Source organism: Leucoraja erinacea, chromosome 17, assembly GCF_028641065.1.
Source record: "Leucoraja erinacea ecotype New England chromosome 17, Leri_hhj_1, whole genome shotgun sequence".
Taxonomy (NCBI): Eukaryota; Metazoa; Chordata; class Chondrichthyes; order Rajiformes; family Rajidae; genus Leucoraja; species Leucoraja erinaceus.
In genome coordinates, this window is record NC_073393.1 from 6,105,585 (window position 1) to 6,128,519 (window position 22,935).

General features: G+C 46.4%; 1 protein-coding gene across 2 annotated transcripts in view; it reads right to left on the reverse strand.

Annotated features, from left to right (window-relative positions):
- Window positions 1-22,935, reverse strand: part of tox3 (TOX high mobility group box family member 3) — a 105,744-nt gene that overhangs the window by 33,442 nt on the left and 49,367 nt on the right. For both annotated transcript variants that reach the window (XM_055648420.1, XM_055648421.1), the window contains exons 2-3: window positions 12,776-12,841; window positions 736-987 (exon numbers count right to left, since the gene is read on the reverse strand). In XM_055648420.1, coding sequence (XP_055504395.1) covers window positions 736-987; window positions 12,776-12,841 — 318 coding nt within the window. The remainder of the gene's footprint in view (window positions 1-735; window positions 988-12,775; window positions 12,842-22,935) is intronic.

Genomic DNA, 22,935 nt, shown 5'->3' on the forward strand with positions numbered 1-22,935 from the left:
AACTTTGTGAGCGCCCTTTATGGGTGACTATTTGTATACCTTGACAAGGTATACAAGCACAGAATTTCACTATCACTTGACACGTCTGACAATAAAGTCTTCAATTTAATGCAAGAAGCATCGGAGGGAAATGCAGATGATGGTTTATACCGAGGATGGACACAAAATGCCAAAGGCCGGAACAAATCAGGAAGGTTTGAACAAATTAAAGGCCCTTCACTGTACCTCTGTACACATGACATTAATAAACTAAACTTAACATGGTTCTTCCACCACCAAGTGGCCAAGGAAGGGTGGAGCCCATAATGGTCCAGGCCTAATGCATGTTACAAATAAGTGTAATAAGTCTCCCTCTTCTCCCCTCTGGCAAAAGGTACAGAAGTGTGAAAACGCACACCTCCAGATTCAGGGACAGTTTCTTCCCAGCTGTTATCAGGCAACTGAACCATCCTACCGCAACCAGAGAGCAGTCCTGTACTACTCTCTACCTCATTGGTGACCCTCGGACTATCCTTGATCGAACTTTACTGGCTTTACCTTGCACTAAACGTTATTCCCTTCTCATGTATCTGCCAACTGAGGACGGCTCGATTGTAGTCACGTATTGTCTTTCCACCGACTGGGTAGCACGCGACAAAAAGCTTTTCACTGTACCTCGGTACACATGACAATAAACTAAACTGTAACTGTAAGAATGGGGTACTTTGCACGCAATAGTGTTGAAGTTCCACCTACCACAGTCAAACCGTTGCTGAGCATCCCACCATCTTGGTCCATGATGCTTCTGGATATGGTGATGGAAGGCAGATCCAAGCTCGGCGGGGGGAAATGGGGCGTGAACTCGTTCTCCTGAGATGGCAAAGGATCATTGAGGCCTTGGAAGGCAGACACCATGTCGGTCAGTCCCAGGGTGGGCTCCGTTTCGGGCGGTGGGGTTATGGGGGGAATCTCAAACTCTTCGTCTCCAAGGCTCGGCGTGTGGAATGTCTGCGGAGAGAACAGAATGGAAAACCATCAGCATGTCAGGCAGAGCAACCATGAATGAATGGAATGAATGAATGAATTAATGCATGAATTAATGTATTAATGAATGAATGATGAATGGATGAATGAATGAATGAATGGACGGTTTATTTCAGTCATACATTAAAAAGAACAAAACTTTACAATCTGTGTGAATATGAACCAACACTGGATCAATTTCAAACAACTTTCACATAATCAATGACCGAAAAAGGAATCGGCTGAAGCCACAAAGCTTATTTTCGCCTATCCCTATACAATTCATAAGATAACCCCGAATATCAGCATTACAAAGGACAGAAAAATAAATAACATTTACTCTAAATTGTAATCCTTACATATTTTACATCATAATCCTTAATTATTTTACATTTTAAGGCTTTTTTTGAAACTCGACAGAGAGCTACAAAATTTCAACTCATCACTAAGCCCGTTCCATAATTTGACTCCCAAATCTGAGACACATCTATATTTTACATCGGTTCTCATTTTACATGTTTCAAAAATACACAAAACCCTCTTAAATTATAATGTCCTTTTCTTAATTTAAATTCAAGGCTGAATGACCACATCTTTACACAAAGGTGGACAAAAATTGCTGGAGAGACTCAGCGGGTGAGGCAGCATCTATGGAGAGAAGGAACAGGCGACTTTTCGGGTCGAGACCTATCTTCAGTCTGAAGAAGGATCTCGACCCGAAACGTCGCCTATTCCTTCGCTCCATAGATGCTGCCTCACCCGCTGCGTTTCTCCAGCATTATTGTCTACCATCGGTTTTTCCAACATCTGCAGTTCTTTCTTAAACATCTTCACTGAAGTAGATTTTTACATCGACACCCTGGTTTTATGGTTAGTCAATAAAATGCGAAGAATTCTAATCAGAATGGGCAACAAACTGAGTCTGAACTGACACGCCAAGTGGAGCGTAATCCTGGCCTCATTGGAGATCTTTGATCAATCCTTAATCAGACTTCAATGTTATATCTTTGCACTAAATGTTGTTCCCTTTATCTGTTCACCATGGACAGCTTGCTTGGAGTCTTGCACAGTCGTTTCTTAGTGTAGGAAGAAACTGCAGATGCTGGTTTACACCGAAGGTAGACACAAAATGCTGGAGTAACACAGCGGGTAAGGCAGCATCTCTGGAGAGAAGGAATGGGTGACGATTTGGGTCGAGACCCAGATAGCCTTTTCTTTGACTGAGAGAATGGACAGCTGGGCTTGTACACTCTGGAGTTTAGAAGGATGAGGGGATCTCATTGAAACATATAAGATTGTTAAGGGCTTGGGCACGCTAGAGGCAGGAAACATGTTCACGATGTTGGGGGAGTCCAGAACCAGGGGCCACAGTTTAAGAATAAGGAGTAAGCTATTTGGAACGGAGACGAGGAGACACTTTTTCTCACAGAGAGTGGTGAGTCTGTGGAATTCTCTGCCTCAGAGGGCAGTGGAGGCCGGTTCTCTGAATGCTTTCAAGAGAGAGCTAGATAGGGCTCTTAAAAAAGCGGAGTCAGGGGATATGGGGAGAAGGCAGGAACGGGGTACTGATTGTGGATGATCAGCCATGATCACATTGAATGGTGGTGCTGGCTCGAAGGGCCGAATGGCCTACTCCTGCACCTATTGTCTATTGTCTATTGACTGGATAGCACACAAACAAGAGCTTTTACTGTACCTTGGTACATAAAACTAAAGTTAACATGTTAGTAACAAAACCTCAACAAGATGATAAAACTGCTGGAGCAACTCAGCGGGTCAGGCAGCATCTGCGGAAGGAGAAGAAGAACAGTCAACGTTTTGCGTCGGGGTCATTCTTCAGTCTGAAGAAGAGACCCGACCCGAAACGTCACCTGTCCATTTCCTTCCACAGATGCTGCCTGACCCGCTGTGTCCTCCAGCAGTTTGGTTGTTGCTCCAGATTCGAGCCTCGAAGTCTCTGGTGTCTCCTAATTCATATTTTCAGTCTGTTGCAAGTAAAACCATCCAACAATATCTGGGAGACACAAGGGACTCAGACACTGAAATCTAGAGCAAATTAAAAGTGCTGTTGGAACTCAACCAGCCAGGCAGTGCGTGTGGGAGGACACGCGCAGATGCTGTTTCCAACTCATAGATGAAGAGTTGCAAATTGTGAAGCTAGAGGAGGGAATGTAGGAATACCTCATTTCAGTGGCTATCAAATTAGCTCAACGTTATCTGACCCTTCTATACATCGTGACCCTCATTTTCCCTCTCTCTCTCTCTCTATATCCCGCCCACATCCTAATTCTCCGACCACGTTTATATTTGTATGCCTCGTTGTCAACTTCCCCGCGCTGACAATGATCTATCCTACGTTTTCCTTGACCTCTCACCCACTCGTTTTCACATCTCACCCTTCCATATCTCTGTGTCTCCCTCTTCCCTGACTCTCAGTCTGAACAAAAGGTCTCGACCCGAAACATCACCCATTCCTTCTACCCAAAGATGCTGCCTGTCCCGCTGAGTTTCTCCAGCATTTTGTGTCTACCTTCTTTACATTCATTCAATATCTATCACCGACCTTAGTCTGGAAGTTCACAAAACGGTGTGGTGGCGCCTAGCGGCAGCGGCTCGACTGCAGACCGCCTGTCTTTATCTTTCTTCTTGTCCCGTTAGATGTATGTCTTTGGTTTTATTTTTAGCTGTGTATATGTGGGGGGGGGCTGGGGGAACCTTTTAATCTCTTCCCTGAACGGGGACGCGACATTTTCCTTGTCGTGTCTCCGTTGGCGTTGGGGCCTAACATCGTGGAGCTGGCGGCCTCCAACCGGAATCGAACCATCGTGGAGCTGGCCGACTTCTTTGGAGCTTCGGAGGCTCCGGCTGCAGGCCCCTGTGGACGGTAACACCGGGAGCTCGCGGGTCCCTGGTGGGAGACCGCTTTTCGGAGCTCCCGCAGCGGCAACTTCTCCCGCCCGAATCGCGGGGTTTAAATCGACCCGGAGCGGGGCCTCACATCGCCCGGCGCGGCTTAAACGGCCGTGGGACTTACCATCGCCCACCGGAGGCTTGAACATCAAGAGCCTCGATCGCCTCGACGCAGCAGTTTGACTGCTCGACCGTGGGAGAAGAACAAAGAACAGGGAAGTGATAAGACTTTTACCTTCCAGTGAGGAGGTGTTTGGAGTTAATTGTGTGGTTTTGATGTTATGACTGCAGGAACGAAATATCGTTTGAACCTTGTTTGTTTGAATGACAATAAATGGCATTCTATTCTATTCTATTCTAAAACTCACTTATATGTTTTGATGGTTGGCAACTCACCTTCCACCTGCAGCGTACATGATTCTTCATGCAAGCAAATGTAATGGCTCCTTTGTCATGCCATCCACCTACTAAGCCTGGTCACTTAAGTTCACTGCTACTGAAAGCTGCTTGTTATTCACGAGGCTCCACTGCAAACAATGGGGCGATTCCATTAGATGGAACCATGGCAATGTGCACTAGTCGATGTTATTGTGTAGATTTGTAAGGAATAAGAGAGACAGAGACAGAGACAGAGAGAGAGAGAGAGAGAGAGAGAGAGAGAGAGAGAGAGAGAGACAGAGAGAGACAGAGACAGAGAGAGAGAGAGAGAGAGACAGAGAGAGAGAGAGAGAGAGAGAGAGAGAGAGAGAGAGAGAGACAGAGACAGAGAGAGAGAGAGAGACAGAGAGAGAGAGAGAGAGAGAGAGAGAGAGAGAGAGAGACAGAGAGAGAGAGAGAGAGAGAGAGAGAGAGAGAGAGAGAGAGAGAGAGAGAGAGAGAGAGAGAGAGACAGAGACAGAGAGAGAGAGAGAGAGAGAGAGAGAGAGAGAGAGAGAGAGAGAGAGAGAGAGAGAGAGAGAGAGAGAGAGAGAGAGAGAGAGAGAGAGACAGAGACAGAGACAGAGAGACAGAGAGAGAGAGAGAGAGAGACAGAGACACAGAGAGACAGAGAGAGACACAGAGAGAGACAGAGAGAGACACAGAGAGACAGAGACAGAGAGACACAGAGAGACAGAGAGAGAGAGAGAGAGAGAGACAGAGAGACAGAGAGACAGAGAGACAGAGAGACAGAGAGAGAGACAGAGACAGAGAAATAGAGAGTTTGGTGGAAAGTTGTGGTTGAATGCGTGTAGAGGGGAAATGAAACTACAGAGGGATTTAAAGATATAAATTTCAATTCAGAAATAAAAGAGCAAGAGTAGATTATGGAAAAAGAAGGAATTGCAGATGCTGGTTTGTGTATTCCCAGTGTGGTGGGACGCCCAGAACTAAGAGAGTCAATGGATATTTTTAAGGCAGATTCTTGATTAGCAAGGGGTTATGGGGAGAAGGCAGGAAAATTGAGTTAAGAGGGAAAGATAGATCAGCCATGATTGAATGGCGGAGTGGAGCTGATGGGCCATTCACAGTGCTAGCACGAAGGGCCGAATGGCCTACTCCTGCACCAATTGTCTATTGAATGGCCTAATTCTGCTCTGATCGCTTGTGGATGTGTTTATGCAGTCATTCAAATGTGGTGCCTGGTGCTTTTCCAGATAATACATTCACTGCAAATTTGCAGTGTCTTTAGAACATAATCCACTCCAGATGCAATTAGAAAGTGCTGGAGTAACTCAGTGAGTCAGGCAACATTCCTGGAGAACATGCATAGGTCATGTTTTGGGTTGGAACCCTTCTTCACACTGGTTTCCTTGGTTAACCAGCTTCTTCAGTTCCTTGTTTCCATCAAAGACAATTACATTTTACTGCTGTCTGAAGAAGGGTTTTGGCCCGAAACGTTGCCTATTTCCTTCGCTCCATAGATGCTGCTGCACCCGCTGAGTTTCTCCAGCTTTTTTGTGTAACCTTCGATTCTCCAGCATCTGCAGTTCCTTCTTAAACACTGTACATTTATTGCTCACTGCCGTTGTGACCCACCAATAAACACCAGACAGTTCACACTTAATAAAAATATTATCTCCCACAAAACGGCACGGTGGCGCTGGCACAGTAGAGTTGCTGCCTCACTGCGTCAGAGACCCAGGTTCCATCCTGACAACGGGTGCTTGTCTGTACGGAGTTTGTACGTTCTCCCCGTGACCTGCGTGGGTTTTCTCCGAGACGTGCAGCTTTGTAGGTTAATTAGCTTGGTATAAATATGAATTGTCCCTGGTATGTAGGGTAGTTAATGTGCGGCAATCGCTGGTCGGAGCGGTCTCGATGGGCCGAACGGCCTGTTTCCGCACTGCATCTCTAAATTAAACTAAATACAATCACCACTCAAATTGATAACGAGAATATGAAATTAATAACTCTGGAAAGCGTAAGTGTCACTTCAAATTAAAAAAATACCAGCTTGCAATTGGACCCTTTAGAAACATAGAAACATAGAAATTAGGTGCAGGAGTAGGCCATTCGGCCCTTCGAGCCTGCACCGCCATTTAATATGATCATGGCTGATCATCCAACTCAGTATCCCGTACCTGCCTTCTCTCCATACCCTCTGATCCCCTTGGCCACAAGGGCCACATCTAACTCCCTCTGAAATATAGCCAATGAACTGGCCTCAACTACCCTCTGTGGCAGAGAGTTCCAGAGATTCACCACTCTAGAGATGCTGACTGTCCCGCTGAGTTACTCCAGCATTTTGTTTCTACCAACGGTTGAATTCTCCAATTTTAGGTGACCTCTAACCGCTCCCCATCCCCTTTCTCCCCCATTCCCCCTCCTCCTCCTCTCCCCTTGGACTCCCCCCCTTTTCTCCACTCCCACCCCCCCCCCCCCAAACCTGTCCTATCCATGCACCTGTTTAAATTTTTCTTAAATGCCGTGAAAGGTTTCAACCACCTCCTGTGGCAGCTCGTTCCATTCAACCACTACCCTTTGTGTGAAAATGTTGCCCCTCAGTTTCCTATTAAATCTTTCCCCACCTCAACTTGAACCTATGTCCTCTGGTTCTCGATTCCCCTACTCTGGGCAAGAGACTGTGCTTTTTACCCAATCTATTCCTCACGTGATTTTGTACAGCTCTATAAGATCACCCCTCATCCTCCTGCGCTATAATCGAACATAGAGAAATGTTCCGATCAGAAATGTTCCTTATATTTGTTCTCTGGTGATGCTGCCTGACCTGCTGAATCACTCCAGCACTTTGTGTCCTATGTAAAGAAATGGGCTGGATTCACACTTACAAGTCAGATGGCATCCTAGAGCTAAATAAAGCACTCGGGGGCTATTGAGTAGCAAGTAGCAACAAAAAAATGCAAGGTAGACAAAAATGCTGGAGAAACTCAGCGGATGAGGCAGCATCTACGGAGCGAAGGAAATAGGCGATGTTTCGGGTCGAGCCACTTCCTTATAAGAACCGAAACGTCACCTGTTTCCTTCGCTCCATAGATGCTGCCTCACCTGCTGAGTTTCCCCAGCATTTTTGTCCTCCTTCGATTTTCCAGCGTCTGCAATTCCTTCTTAAACATTTAAAAAAAATGCAATAGCGATATTCGAACTGTCATTATGTTGCCAATCATTAACTGCCCCAAGTGAAGTTTGATGTTGAAATCAGTTACTATTTTGGCAATTCCAAAATTTGTCTTGAAAATCAAACTCATTTTATAGTGCCAATCATGCCATACTGTCACATTAGTGTGTTGCTCTCTGCCGCAGATAGGCACAAAATGCTGGAGTAACTCAGCGGGGACAGGCAGCATCTCTGGAGAGAAGGAACGGGTGACATTTCGGGTCGAGACCCTTCTTCAGACTCCAGAACTCCCGTCGGAGCGAGAAGGCATACCTCGAGGAGATTTTGCAGTGGAGCGGACAAAATGTGTAGGAAGGAACTGCAGATGCTGGTTTAAACTGAACATAGACACAGAATGCTGGAGTAACTCAGCAGGACAGGCAGCATCTCTGGAGAGAAGGAATGGGTGACGCTTCGGGTCGAGACCCTCCTTCCTTCTCTGCCTTTGGAATTTATCCCTTTGATTTGAACTCTCGCTAATTTAACTCCATCTTCAGAAACTTTGCACAGTGCAAACACACTACCACATCTGTACAGCAGTCACTAGGAAACCGCACAGCATTCACAAGGCATGGACATTCCTCCTTAGCTTTCCAACACCCATTCACTGAAGCTTGGTCTCCGTTAACACAAGGCAAAACTCCAGAGAGTAGAAGCTGCAGTGACCTAAACGAAAGTGCATTAAAACGTCGCAAAGTACAAGGTCTGACGAAAGTAGTCAATAGACAATAGGTGCAGGAGCCTCCGTTCTAAAAGTTCTAGTCAGCTGGGTTCCAAGCCAGCCGGACTGGCCTAAGAAAGAATTGAGCTGAGGGACAGCCAGACAGATGCAAGGAAATTCAGAGTCCTTAACGGGCAACCAAGTGGGGTTGTCGGACAGGTAGGGGAAGCACACAGGTGGCCATGAGGTATTGGACTTCCTTTCCCTACCTTCCCATCTTCAGTAGGTAGTGAAGGGGTGTGGGGGCCTACGCTGTCCACTGTTAAATCATAAGACTTTGAAAAACCAACCAGGGTTCACACTGAAGATCATAAGCAGCCATTCCACTGTGTGATGCATGTAGATTTGAATGAAAAATCTAGTCCAGTTTAGTTTATTGGCACGTGTACCGAGGTACAGTGGATAGTTTTTGTTGCGTGCTATCCTATCAGTAGGAAGGGTGAAGAAGGGTCTCGACCCGAAACGCCACCCATTCCTTCTCTCGAGAGATACCACCTGTCCCGCTGAGTTACTCCAGCATTTTGCGTCCGTCTTCAGCAGAAAGACAGTCTGCTGTCATATATCACAATACATGATTACAGTCGAGCCGTGCACAGCGTACAGATATGTGATCAGAGAATAACGTTCCGTGCAAGTTCACCCGGCAAACTCCAATGGTCACCAATGAGGTAGATAGTAGTTCAGAACTGCTCTCTGGTTGTGGATTTTCTACCTAGGCTAGTGCAGTCCAAAGCATCTCGATGCATCTCCTTCAGTGATGGTTTCAAGTCAACTTTGGTTGTCCAAGCAGAGTTGTTATAGACTTATAATTGGTCATTTCCTTTTGCAAATGTTAATTAAAAAGTTGCACAAATTCAATGGATTGAGTTATTCTGCTTTTCAACTTTAATGACACATTTTCATCCAAAGAGCAAAATATAATCTTTAGTCCATATTAATTGAGCAGAGTATCGACACATCACACGCTAACTACAAGATGTCAGTTGGGTGATTAATACCCTGCTTATTCTGACCTTGTATATGGCCTCTTCGACCCAGTGAACGTATATTCATCTGGCAAGGGACTCCATCAAACTTGCCTTGAATTTGCAAGAAGTACATGTTTCACTGGATGTAAAGGAAACAATACTTCCGGGAAGATTTTTACACAGTACCCATCTTATTCACTACCTTTCCAGCATTTGATTAAGACTTTAGCAATGGGTAAAATTAGTGGGACAAAATCTTCAAATGATTGCAATAATTTGCACCATAGATCCTTTTCACTGGTGAGTGGGGATGTGGAACGAGCTGCCAGAGGAGGTAGTTGAGGTTGGTAATAAGGCAGCATTTCAAAAAGACACTTGGACAGATACATGGATAGGAGTGACACGGGCAAAATGCAGGCAAATGGGTCTAGCTTAGATGGGGCATCCTGGTCGGCATGGACGAGTTGGGCCGAAGGGCCTGTTTCAGAGCTTGATAATTCTGAACTTCAAGAAATAGAATTCATAGGTCGTTTACTTTAACTAACTTCTGCCATTCCAAATGATTTAACAGTGGATTGCTGGAGACATTAGATAGCAAGGATTCCAAGCTGGCATCTAAAAGATAGCCTGAGAATCACTTCCATTCCTATTCACCTCATGTGTAAAGATTCAAATTTGCAAACATTCAGTTTGGTTTAGAGATACAGCATGGAAACAGGTCCTTTGGCCCACCGAATCCGGGCCGACCAGCGATCCCTGGACTAGCACTATCCTACACACACACACACAAGAGGGACAATATACAATTGCATCAATCCAATTAACCCACAAACCCAGTGCCGGATTTACGTATAAGCTAAACAAGCTATAGCTTAGGGCCCCCACTTTCTAGGGGGCCCCCCGAAAAAATTGATGGGCCTCAAGGTCTAGGGGGGCCTCCGGCCAAGGCAGAACACCTACCGTTCAACTTTGGGCGGCCCCCCTCTCTATCTCTCTCTCTCCATCTCCCCCCGCTATCCGTGTCCGGGCCGCCGGGCTCCGCTCGCTCCTCATCCGCCGGCACGGCAGCCCGCCTTGCACATGCGCACAACCACGGCCAGCACATCATCGGCCGCCCTGCGCATGCGCACTGCAACGGCAACTGGCCGGCGCTGGGCACTTTCTCCCTCGCTTTGAATTGTGGGAGATTTGGCCGCCATGGCCGTCCGGTCGTTGGGGGCCTCACAAGTGGAACAGCTTAGTGGCACTGCACAAACCTGTACGTCTTTGGAGTGTGGAAGAAAACCGGAGATCCTGGAGAAAACCCACACAGGTCACGGGGAGAACGTACAAACTCCGCACAAGGGAGTACCCCTAGTCGGGATCGAATCTGGTGCTGTAAGGCAGCAACTCCAGAACAAGGGGGTCACAGTTTAAGGATAAGAGGGATGTATTTTAGGACCGAGATGAGAAAATCATTTTTTACACAGAGAGTGGAGAATCTGTGGAATTCTCTGCCACAGAGGGTAGTTGAGGCCACAGTTCATTGTCTATATTTAAGAGGGAGTTAGATGTGGCCCTTGTGGCTAAAGGGATCAGGGGGTATGGAGAGAAGGCAGGTATGGGATACCGAGTTGGATGATTAGCCATGATCATATTGAATGGCGGTGCAGGCTCGAAGGGCCGAATGGCCTACTCCTGCACCTATTTTCTATGTTTCTATGTAACTCTGCCTCTGCGCCACCGTGCCTCTTTCGTTTTGTTTCCCTTGGCTGTGACTTCTTCCTTTATGAATGCGGCGATCGTCAAAACGTTCCTTCCATGCTCCCTGGAGCCACCACGTACCTGTGCATTCAGGCAGGGCGGTTCGACGGTGGACCGGAGAGCAACTGATCTTTTCCTGCCTAACCACCGCACAACAAGGTTACCTGTGGGGCTTCAACTGCTGAAAACAGCATGGATGCACAAGTCTAGCAACTCTGCTGCAACCCAATGAACCACTGGCAAATCCCACCACTGCTTAAATCAACAATCTCCATGGATACACACACACACTGCTCAATTTGTAGATTGTGTCTGTGACTGGTGTTCCTATCACTGGGTTGTAATTAAAAGTAATTTACTGTAATGGCTGTTTTTGTTATCATTCCCAGATACAAGTTATTACCCAGTGGAGTACACATAAAACCTGACCCCTTTGGCAATGATGTTTAACGAAGAACAATTCATTGCACAATAAATATCATGGTATCAATCTCTTGTTACTGTGATCCTCTGGGTGGCAAACATTGGACCTGAAAAAGATGGGAATTCTGCAGATCGATCCCAGCCAAAGATCCACAGATGATTGTGGAGGAGACTTCTGCTAATGTCTTGACTGACATTGGCCTTGAAAGGAGAGCTCTCTCTAGGCTGGCCATTGGAGAGTAAGTAAGCCTGTGCATCTTGCTACTGAATTGGGAATTCAGCAAGTCATCTGCTGGTTCAAGATGGTTCAATAATGCTTTTTTTGTCGCATATGCGACTGCACAGTGAGATTCTTTTTGCACATATTACACATGCGGGCATTTTTGGCGCCATTATTCCAAGTCCAAAGTCCAGTCGTCCCGCGCGCTCGAAATGCTGGAGCAGTTCCCGCGAACCAACGCCCCTCTCCTCTCCTCGCCCGGCCATCTTTGTATCCCGGTGGCGCCCCCTGCAGCCGACCTTGAAGCCTGCAGCTGGAGGCATTATACCGGTTCACCCGCGTACCAGCCCTCGCTCCTCGTGTCCGCCGTCTCCAGCTTCCTCCCGGTTACGCCGACCCACCGACCGACGAGCCTTCGGACAGGCACCGTGGCCGCGGCACTTCGGTAAAGCTTCGGGGAGCACACCACGTCAAAACGTTACCAAGTAAAACTGGTGACTAGATACTTAGACAAATCCAAGGAAGGCATGGGAAGCTTGCAGCATCAGGTGGGGTGATGGCAATGGAGGCTTTGTTACCAGTTGGCATCTCTGGAGAGAAAGAATGGGTGACATTTCGTGGTCGAGACCCTTCTTCAGATCTTCAGGTCTGAAGAAGAGTCTCGACCCAAAACGTCACCCATTCCTTCTCTCCAGAGATGCTGCCTGTCCCGCTGAGTTACTCCAGTATTTAGTGTCCATCGACTGGTAAATTTACTTTCTGTAAAAGGGACACTGTACTATCAAACATCGTGGCTGAGATCATCAATGCACGACTGCAAGGCATCTGTAAGAGCGGACATTGGTGCAGCGGTAGAGTTGCTGCCTCACAGCGCCGGAGACTTCGGTTCAATCCTGACTACAGGTGCAGTCTGTACGGAGTTTGTACGTTCTCCCCGTGATCAGCGTGGGTTTTCTCAGAGATCTTCGGTTTCCTCCCATACTCCAAAAACGTGCGGGTTTGTAGGTTAATCGGATTGGAATAAGTGTAAATTGTCCATAGTGTGTGTAGGATAGTGTTAATGCACAGGGATCGCTGGTTGGTGTGGACTCGATGGGCCGAAGGGCCTGTTTCCGAGCTGTATCTCTAAACCTAAAACTAAAATGACGTACATTTTGCAGATATGATAGAAAGAGGAGCATTCATATACTCACCTCATTGCTGGTCAAGAAAACATGGCTTGGATCTGCCATATTCATGTAGTTATTGTTCCCAGCAAACTGGAATAGAAAGCAAACAACCGTGAGATTTATACTCATTTCATACACTCCTAATTAAACATAGAAACATCAAATATAGGTGCAGGAGTAGGCCAGTCGCCCTTCGAGCCAGCACCACCATTCAATATGATCATCCAAAATCAGTACCTCGTTCCTGCTTTTCTCCCATATCCTTTGATTCCATTAGCCCGAGGAGCTGAATCTAACTCTCTCTTGAAAACACCCAGCGAATTGGCCTCCACTGCCTTCGGTGGCAGAGAATTCCACAGATTCACAACTCTCAGGGTGAAAAGGTTTTCCTCATCTGTCCTAAATGGTCTACCCCTTATTCTTAATCTGTGACCCCCTGGTTCTGGACTCCCCCAACATCGGGAACAGTTAACATTCATGGAACCGAGTCTGATGAAGGGTCTCGACCCGGAACGTCACCCATTCCTTCTCTCCACAGAGATGCTGCCTGTCCCGCTGAGTCACTCCAGCATTTTGTCCCTATCTTCATGGAACTAGATGTTGCCATGTTTTCCCTCACCAGGTTAAACTATACTCACTCTTTTACACTTAAATCCAAATCGCAGAGCTTTGAATTTGCTTCGAAATGTTGAACATTGGAAACAAATGGTGTTTAAAACAATGTAATATTGTTAGTAATAACTACAGCCATTTTTTATCCCATGTATAGAATCCTGGATTCCCACATTACAAAGTGTAATGTACACAGTAAAAGCGATTGTTTTAGGTTTATTATTGTCACACGTACTGAGGTACAGGGAAAAGGTTTGCCTTGAATGCTATCTAACCAAATCAGTTAATACAGTGCGTAAATATGATCATGTCAAACTCAAGTACAACAGGTAGAGCAAAGGGGTATATACCGAGTGCAGAATATAGTTCTCAGCATTGTAGCATATCAGTTCCAGAGACAAAGTCCAATGTCCGCAATGGGGTAGAGGTGAATCGGACGGTACCTGGGGACCACTCAGAAGCCGGATAACAGAGGGGAAGAAGTCTCTTGCAAAACGTCTCAGCCTGTGCACTATTTTATGTGCAGCTGCAACTTTCCTGGGTCCTTCAAAGCTAGTCGATTCTGCTCCATTTTAGATTATTTTAACATGAAGCCACTTCAGTTGTTAACACAAGGGCCACAGGAATAATTTTGTTATTGGAATATATCAACTATATATTTAATGTTCACATCTTCTGGCCACTGACAAGACGTTCAGATCTGCAGAAATAGTCATAGAGTCAGACACCGTTATAAAACGATCCCTTTGGCCCATCTTGCCCATGACGACCAAGATGTCCCATCTACAGGAGCTCCATGTTTGACCCATATCCTTCTAAACCTTTCCTATCCATGTACCTGCCCAAATGACTAAACCTTGACACTGCTACTGCTTAACAGTTTATGAAGACCAAACTATCTTAGGTCTTAACATACCATTAAATTCAATGTATTGTACAAATTGGCATGAGCAATGGCCACAAAATCTAGTTCACAATCGCTTTTAAAGACTACTTTTTAGACAAATCATAAGATCATAAGGTCATAAGTGAGGGGAGCACAATTAGGCCATTCGGCCCATTAAGTCTACTCTGCCATTCAATCATGGCTGATCTATCTCTCCCTCCTAACCCCATTCTCCTGCCTTCTCCCCATAACCTCGGACACCTGTACCCAATGAAGCAATGACCACGGTGGGTGGCACAGTAGTAGACCAACTGCCCTACAGTGCTAGGGACCCGGGTTCGATCCCGACTCCGGGTGCTGTCCGTACGGAGTTTGCACGTTCTCTCCGTGACCCGCGTGGGTTTTCTCCGAGATCTTTGGCTTCCTCCCACACTCCGAAGGCATACAGGTTTGCAGGTCAAATGTAAAATTGTGTGTGATCCGTGTGTGGAGGATGTTAGTGCGCGGGGAATCGCTAGTCGGCACGGACTCGCTGGGCCGAAGGGCATGTTTCCGCACTGTATTTCTAAACTAAACAATGGAGCAAATGTTTATAACATTTTCATGGCTAATAACGAGTCATAACAATTAGAATAACTATAGTATAAAAATTTTGGCTCGGGTAATATTTTGTGAAACATTTATTGTTAAAAGTGTGAACGTCTTCAAAATGCAGACAGTAGAGCCGCTTGCCTCACAGCAGTAGAGACCCAGGCTCGATCCTGAGCTCAGGTGCTGTCTGTGTGGAGTTTGCATGTTCTTCATGTGATGGTGTGGGTTTCCCCCCACATCCCAAAGACCGTACAGGTTTGTCAGCGAATTGGCTTCTGTAAATTGCCCCTTGTGGGTAAGAAGGAATGGATGTGCAAGGAACTAGTGTGAATGGATGATCGATGGTTAGCATGGACTCAACGGGCCGAAGGACTGTTTCCATGCCATATCTTTCAAGCCAACAAAATAAACTGCCCAGTATTCAACTCAACTTTGTCACTTTATTCCAAAGATCCCTCTGTGCTTCACATGAGGTCAGTCACAATGATATCTCTAAGTGAACATTCTGCCGAAAAGACCAAGAACAGTAGGCACATGGGAATGATATCGCTTGCAACTTCTTTCTAGTTCGCACCACATCCCAGCCTGGAAATACATCACCAGTCCTGCGTCTAAATCCTGATACACACACACAAACAAAAATGACTATGGGTGCACCTACATTGCCTCCAGCGCCTACAAGGATGGCTGCAGGAGGTGCCCCCAGGACATCAAGCCTTTTGGATGGGATATTCCCTGCCAGGCTTTGTCCTGCCCTTCCTCGCTTCCAACTTTCATCCCTATCCGCTAGTGGCGCAGCAGTAGAGTTGCTGCCTTGCAGCGCCGGAGACCCGTGTTTCTATCCTGACCACGGGCGCTGTCTGTACGGAGTTTGTACGTTCTTCCCCCGTGACCTGCGTTTGGTTTTCTCCGAGATCTTCGGTTTCCTCCCACACTCCAAAGACGTGTAGGTTTGTAGGTTAATTGGCTTGGTATAAATGTAAACATTGTCATCTAGTGGGTGTGGGATAGTGTTAATGTGAGGACCCGGTGGGCCGAAGGGCCTGTTTCCGCACTGTATCTCTACACTAAACTAATCTGGCTGAAGAACGGACCCAACCCGAAACGTCACCTAACCATGTTCTCCAGAGACGCTGCCGGATCTGCTGAGTTACTCCAGCGCTTTGTGTCTTTTTTTTTTGTAAACCAGCATCTGCAGTTCCTTGTCTTCACAAGTCAATACGTGTGATTGACCGACCGGCTAGGTTGAAAACCTTATTGCAAGGATGAGGGAGAAAATGAACTCCCAATTAAAAAGCAAACTGATTTTGAACAGCGCCTTCCTCCCTCGCAACATGGACCCGCTGAGGTTCGCATACCGTCTGAACAGATCCACTGACGACGTGATCTCCCAGGTTCTGCACACCGCTCTCTCTCACCTTGACAACCAGAAGGGGGGCCTACGTGAGGATGCTGTTCATTGACTTCAGTTCAGCTTTCAACATCATAGACCCCACCAGACTTGCTGAGAAGCTGCTGGATCTGGGGCTGAACACTCCCCTGTGTGCCTGGGTCCTGGACTTTCTCACCGCCAGGCCCCAGGTAGTCAAGATGGGGAGACATACATCCAACCCCCTCACCCTGAACACAGGATCCCCGCAGGGTTGCGTCCTCAGCCCTCTACTGTCTTCCCTCTACACACATGACTGTGTGGCCAGTTCAGCACCAACTGTATAATCAAGTTTGCTGATGACACTGTGGTGGTGGGCCTGATCTACAATAACGATGAGAAGGCCTACCGGGAGGAGGTGACTTGATCTGGCACCCTGGTGTCAGAACAACAGCCTCCTCTTGAATGTCACTAAAACTAAGGAGCTGATTGTGGACTTTAAAAAGGCACAACATCCGAGGACGTAGACGCCACTGGAGATAAATGGGGCTACTGTGGATAGGGTGAGCTGCTTTAACTACCTGGGAGTCCACATCACAGAGGATCTGACATGGACAACACACGCTGTTGCACTGGTGAGTAAGGCAAGGCAGCGCCTTTACCACCTCAGGCAGCTGAGGAAATTCAGAGTCTCTCTGAGGATCTTCAGTGCTTCTACTCTAGGGCTGTAGAAAGCATCTTGTCCGGCAACATCACAATCTGGTTTGGGAACTGCTCTACCCAGGACAGGACGGCTCTGCAGAGAGTAGTGCGTTCGGCCGAACGCACTATGGGAACTACACTTGCCCCCCTGCAGGACCTATACATCAGAAGGTGTAGATCCAGAGCCAGCAACATTATGGGGGACCCCTACCACCCCAGCAACGGACTGTTCCAGCTGCTACGGTCAGGCAAACGCCTCCGTTGTCATGCTGTGAAAACAGAGAGGATGAGATGCAGTTTCTTCCCACAGGACTGTAAACTCGTATCTCACCAGGGACTAATTTACTGTTGTGTTGTGTCTTTAAAAAAAAAATTCTAACATGTAACTACTGATTCTGTTCTATTCTGTTCTGGGTTTTTTTTTTGCACAATCCGCAGGCATTGCCACTTTCATTTCACTGCACATCTTGTATGTGTATGTGACAAATAAAGTTGATTTGACTTGATTGTTCATTCCATGTTGAAATCTCAAGGCAGCATGCTCACAAAAAGGCAGGAGGTAAATCTAACAACAACTTTAGTTCAATAAATAATAGATCTGTAATCTAAATAATGTAGGAGAAACTAGGCAGAATGAAATGAAAAGCAAGTTTAAGATCTCTGTTGTGTGCAAATGTAATTAGTAGGAGGACCACAGTTAATCAGTTGTGAATGGGGCCCATTCATTACTACTTCCTCTGGAGTAATAAGCATCTTTGTGACAATGTTAGCACTACAGTGCAGGGATAAGGCTATAAACAGGGCCTCATGCCGTTTGGTGGAGCAGGTGGCTTCATAAGCATCAGGTCAAAAGGTCATAAGGAGTAGCAGTAGAATTAGGCCATTTGGCCCATCAAGTCTACTCCGCCATTCAATCATGGCTGATTTATCTCTCCCTCCCAACCCCATTCTCCTGCCTTCACCCCACAACCTCTGTTGAAAACCCCTCATCTGAAACACAAGGTCTGCTTTGGACAAACAGTCGTTATCTCAGCCAGCAAGCCACCAAACCCAAGCAAACGCAAAGTGATCATTGGCCCACAAGCACAAGATCCACTTACAGCTTAAAAAAGACACACTCACATCAATCTGAAGAAGGGTCTCGACCCGAAACGTTGCCTATTTCCTTTGCTCCATAGATGCTGCCTCACCCACTCAGTTTCTCCAGCATTTTTGTCTACCTTCGATTTTTTTTGCATCTGCAGTTCCTTCTTAAACACAAGTGCCGATGTAACTCAGCGGGTCAAGCCACATCATTGGAGAGCAAAGATAGATGACATTTTATGCTGGGATCCTTCTTCAGACTCCGAAGGGTCCCGACCCAGAACGTCAACTTTGAAGAAGACACCCGACCTGAAACGTCACCCATCCATATTCTTGCCTGAAGAGTTACTCCAGCGCACCTTTTTATGTAAACCCTGAAACGTCACCCAGGCCCATATTCTCCGAAAGATGCTGCCTGAACCCCTGAGTTACTATCCCACACACAGGACATTTATCATTTTTTAAGCCAAAGAAACTACAGCATTTTCTTTTGTGAGGAAACCGGAGATAGGTCACAGAACACGGAATTCCACAGACATCCCTTCGGGATCCCCGGGTCTCGACTCCAGACCAGGCCACCGCTGCGACTGCCGCCCTATGTGCAACGCCTAGCTTCAAGGTTTGACTAATGCCCTCCCCACACAAGGGACAACCCCGTTTATCACCTCTTTCCAGAAGCCAAAAAAATGCCCCTACAAACATCTGTGTCTTTGGAGTGTGCGAGGTTGCAGGTGGTTGCCAGAGGTTGCAGGTAGTGGAAGCAGGTAGGGAGACTGACAAAAACCTCCGGGAACCGCACGGAAACCTTGGGTGGGGCGCAAAGTCTCCAGAGGCTTCCGTTCAGGTTTCCTAAGTGGGAAACAATATACTCACTTGTCAGACTTATTACAAACCCGCAGCAATTAATTTCTCCAAACTAAATCAGATTTCTAAATTATACATGTTTCCACAGAGGAAAACGCATTCAGTTAGATTCTGCATGAATGCCTGGCAAATAATTGCCATTGCTGGCCAGGACAAAGGCCGATAGGGGCATCAATTAAGGATGAACAGCCAGTTATTTTTTTTTTAATATAATTTTTTTTTTTTGCCCTCCCCCTCCCCCCACCGATAATGCTGACAGCCTGTCGAACTGAATGCAACGACAAATTAAATTAACAGAGATTGCTAAACCTGGCATACTCATGGGGAACTGTGTAGAAACTGGATCAACAGAGACAATAAACTGCCTGTAATTAAAAGATGAGAAAGACTGACTAATGCTCCTTCAACCTGATTAGAGGAAACAACATGCACCAAAAAAAGAGAGTACAAAGCATCAGAGTGATTCAACAAAACACATGCTCAGAGCTCAGGTGGAGAGCATTGAGACTTAATGCAATCGTGAATGTCAAACTTTGCCTTGTTTTACACTTGCAGATTAAATTCGGGAGTTAAAAACGCAATGTAATATCAATCTGCAATTGATCAGCCGCCTGGAAACTGAATGAAGAAGGGATTACACAAATGTTCAGCTCAGCAGGTTGGTTTAGCACACATATGGCACACTGCAATTTGCATTATCGAAAACTAGTAAATCCTTTGTTTTGAACTGACACTGAATATCAAGCATGTCAATAAGGGAGCCGAGTGGTTTCATGTTTTGATAGGAAGATAAAAGGGTTTCTCATGCTTTCTGTTAAAAAAAAAAAAATAATTGTCGATGTCGTGTATAAGTAAAAACATCAAAAATAAAAAAAAGTGGTTAAGAAAGAACGGCAGATGCTGGAAAAATCAAAGGTAGACAAAGATGCTGGGGAAACTCAGCGGGTGAGGCAGCGTCTATGGAGCGAAGGAATAGGTGACGTTTCGGGTGACCCGAAACGTCACCTATTCCTTCGCTCCATAGACCCTGCCTCACCCGCTGAGTTTCTCCGAAACTAAAAATGGTGGCTTATTTCTGAGAAATTGCTGTTCTCAATGGCACAGTGCAGCTGGTTGAGCTGCTGTTTCACAATGTAAAGGGCTAGGCCTGCTTTCAATTCTGTCCTCCGGAGCTGTCTGTGTGGAGTTTGCACGTTCTCCCTGTGACTGCGTGGGTTTTCTTCCGGGAGCTCCGGTTTCCAATGACATCCCACAGACGTGTGGGTTTGGAGATTTTGGAGATCTTTTTGAGGTGTATGAGAGGAATAAATAGACAATAGACAATAGGTGCAGGAGTAGGCCATTTGGCCTTTCGAGCCAGCACCGCCATTCAATGTGATCATGGCTGATCATCCACAATGAGTACCCCGTTCCAGCTTTTCCCCCCATATCCCTTGATTCCCATAGCCCTAAGAGCGAAATCTAACTCTCTCTTGAAAAACACTTTCCCCAGATACAGGAACAGTTTTGCTCCTCCATTTACAACTCATGAATGGTTCCACCATAACTAAACTAAATACTCATACTCGCAGCATGGTTGTCATGAGGTCGTAGGTAGGTCGTAGCAGGTCGTGATGCTAGTCGTAGGTACTCGTGGCATCAAGTAGGTCGGGGCGGTTTTATAGCCTGATGAAAAATGTCCACGAGTAAAAAAGGTTGTGAATTAGGTCGTGAAAGTGGTACAGGCCCTTTACTAATGTTAGTCTGTTAATCTCTGCCTTAAAATTGGTCTCCACAACTATCTGTGGCAATGAATCCCACAGATTCACCACCCTCTGGTGAAAGAAATTCCTTCTCATCTCCATTCTCAAGGTGTGTCCATTTATCCTGATGCTGTGCCCTCCGGTTCTGGACTCTCCTCGAAGAGGAAACATCCTTTCCACATCCACATCCATTACAATTACCCCATGCTGTTAAGAGTAGAGGTACGTGCCTTTCCAAAAACCAGCAGATTAAAAACTAGCGCATCCCGACATGCTCAAAATGGAGTTCCCTATCGCCATTCTCTCTTTTAATGGCCCAGTCAAAACCGTAATAAACCTGGAGATAAAAATATATAAACCTTCCTCCTGCTGTGGTTTGTGATAGCAACAACATCAGGCTTTTATAGAACTACTTTAACCCAACGCATCACAGTAAAATCCAAATCCAAACGTTTGAGGCAATGGTCCTCTTAGAACGTAAACCATCACACAGAATTTATCCCGACACTGCAATTATTCTTCTTCGTTGCGTCAAGCATTGCAGGGAAGGTTTGCGTGTGCATTAACGGCGGCATGGTGATGCAGCGGTAGTGTTGCTGCCTTACAGCGCCAGAGACCCGAGTTCCATTCTGACTACGGCAAGTGCAGAAACAGGACCTTCAGCCCACCGAGTCCACAACGGCCAGCGACCCCCCCCCCCCCCACATTAAAACCATCCTACACACACTAGGGACAATTTATATTTATACCAAGCCAATTAACCTGCAAACCTGTACGTCTTTGGAGTGTGGGAGGAAACTAAAAATATTGGAGAATATTTCCCCCGCGGGCACGGGGAGAAGGTACAAAGCCCATACAGACAGCACCCGTAGTCAGGATCGAGCCCAGGTCTCTGGCGCTGTAAGGCAGTAACTCTACCGCTGCACCACCGTGCCACAACAAGGAGGTGCTTCAACTGGAAATGGAAAGAGCTTGAAAGAATAGTGAAAGGCCTGGATAGAGTGGATGGGGAGAGGGGTAGGAGAGCCTAGGACCAGCGGTCATAGCCTCAGAATTAAAGGATGTTCCTTTAAGAAGGAGATGAGGAGGAATTTCTGTAGTCAGGCAGTTGTGAATCTGTGGAATTCTTTGCCACAGAAGGCTGTGGAGGCCAAGTCAGTGGATATTTTTGAAGCGGGGATTGTTAGATTCTTGATTAGTACGGGTGTCAGGGGCTATGGGGAGAAGGCAGGAGAATGGGGTGAGGAGGGAGAGATAGATCAGCCATGAGTGTATGGCGGAGTAGACTTGATGGGCCGAATGGCCTAATTCTGCTCCTATCACTTATGAATTTATAATCTTTGATATGTTTAATCCCAGAATTGCTAAACAGAATATTGTCAGCCAAGCAGCTGCACATTACAGGACAAGATTTATGTCTGAAAGACACAATAGAAAATGCTCATCTAAGAGTAAAGCTCAAAAAGACACAGTGCCGGAGTAACTCAGGAAGTCAGGCAGCATCCCTGTATCTTTTCATACCACTAGTTTCTCTCTCCCCGACTCTCAATCCGAAGAAGGATCCCAGCCCTATTCCTTCTCTCCAGAGATGCTGCCTGACCCCGCTGAGTTACTCCAGCATTTTTGTGTCTACCTTGGATGCAAACCAGCATTGCAGTTCTATCCTACACATCTCTGGAGAACAGGGATTGGTGACGTTTCAGGTCGACATCCTTCTTCAGTTTCTACGAATACTAAAGCTGGTGGATAGGGAAGCACGGAGCTTACAACACAGATAGTGTTACTGGTTGTGATGGAAAATTTAAACAGACATTTTAAAACTGAAGTTAAAGTGAATGAGCAGGAATTGATTATTGGAGGAACATTATGACATGGACCACCAGGTTTAAGAATAACTTCTTTCCAGCAACCATCAGGTTCTTGAACAACACACTAACGTCAGAAACTATGACTTTCTATGTCTTTGGTTGCATTATTGACTTGGATTTTTGCACAGTTATGGTTCCATTAATAAAAAATACATCTCTTGATGTTCCTGAACACATCATCAGTGATGTAACCTAGGGTCATTGGGAGTTTCGGGTCTTTCAACATCAGACACCCTCACCCAGGCGACCCAGCCGTGGTTGATCAGACCTCGACTTGTGTTCAGGTGGCATTCGCTCCTCCCCATGGACCTCCTCTCCTGATCCAGAGCCATCTCGAGGCCTTCTCCGCTGCCTCTGTGGTGTTCTTGATGGCTCTTCATTCCGTTGATGCCCAGTGCACTCAAGGCTCTGTAGAGCGATTGCCCTGCAAAACCTCTGCAGCCAACCTCGATGGGCCTACACCTCGC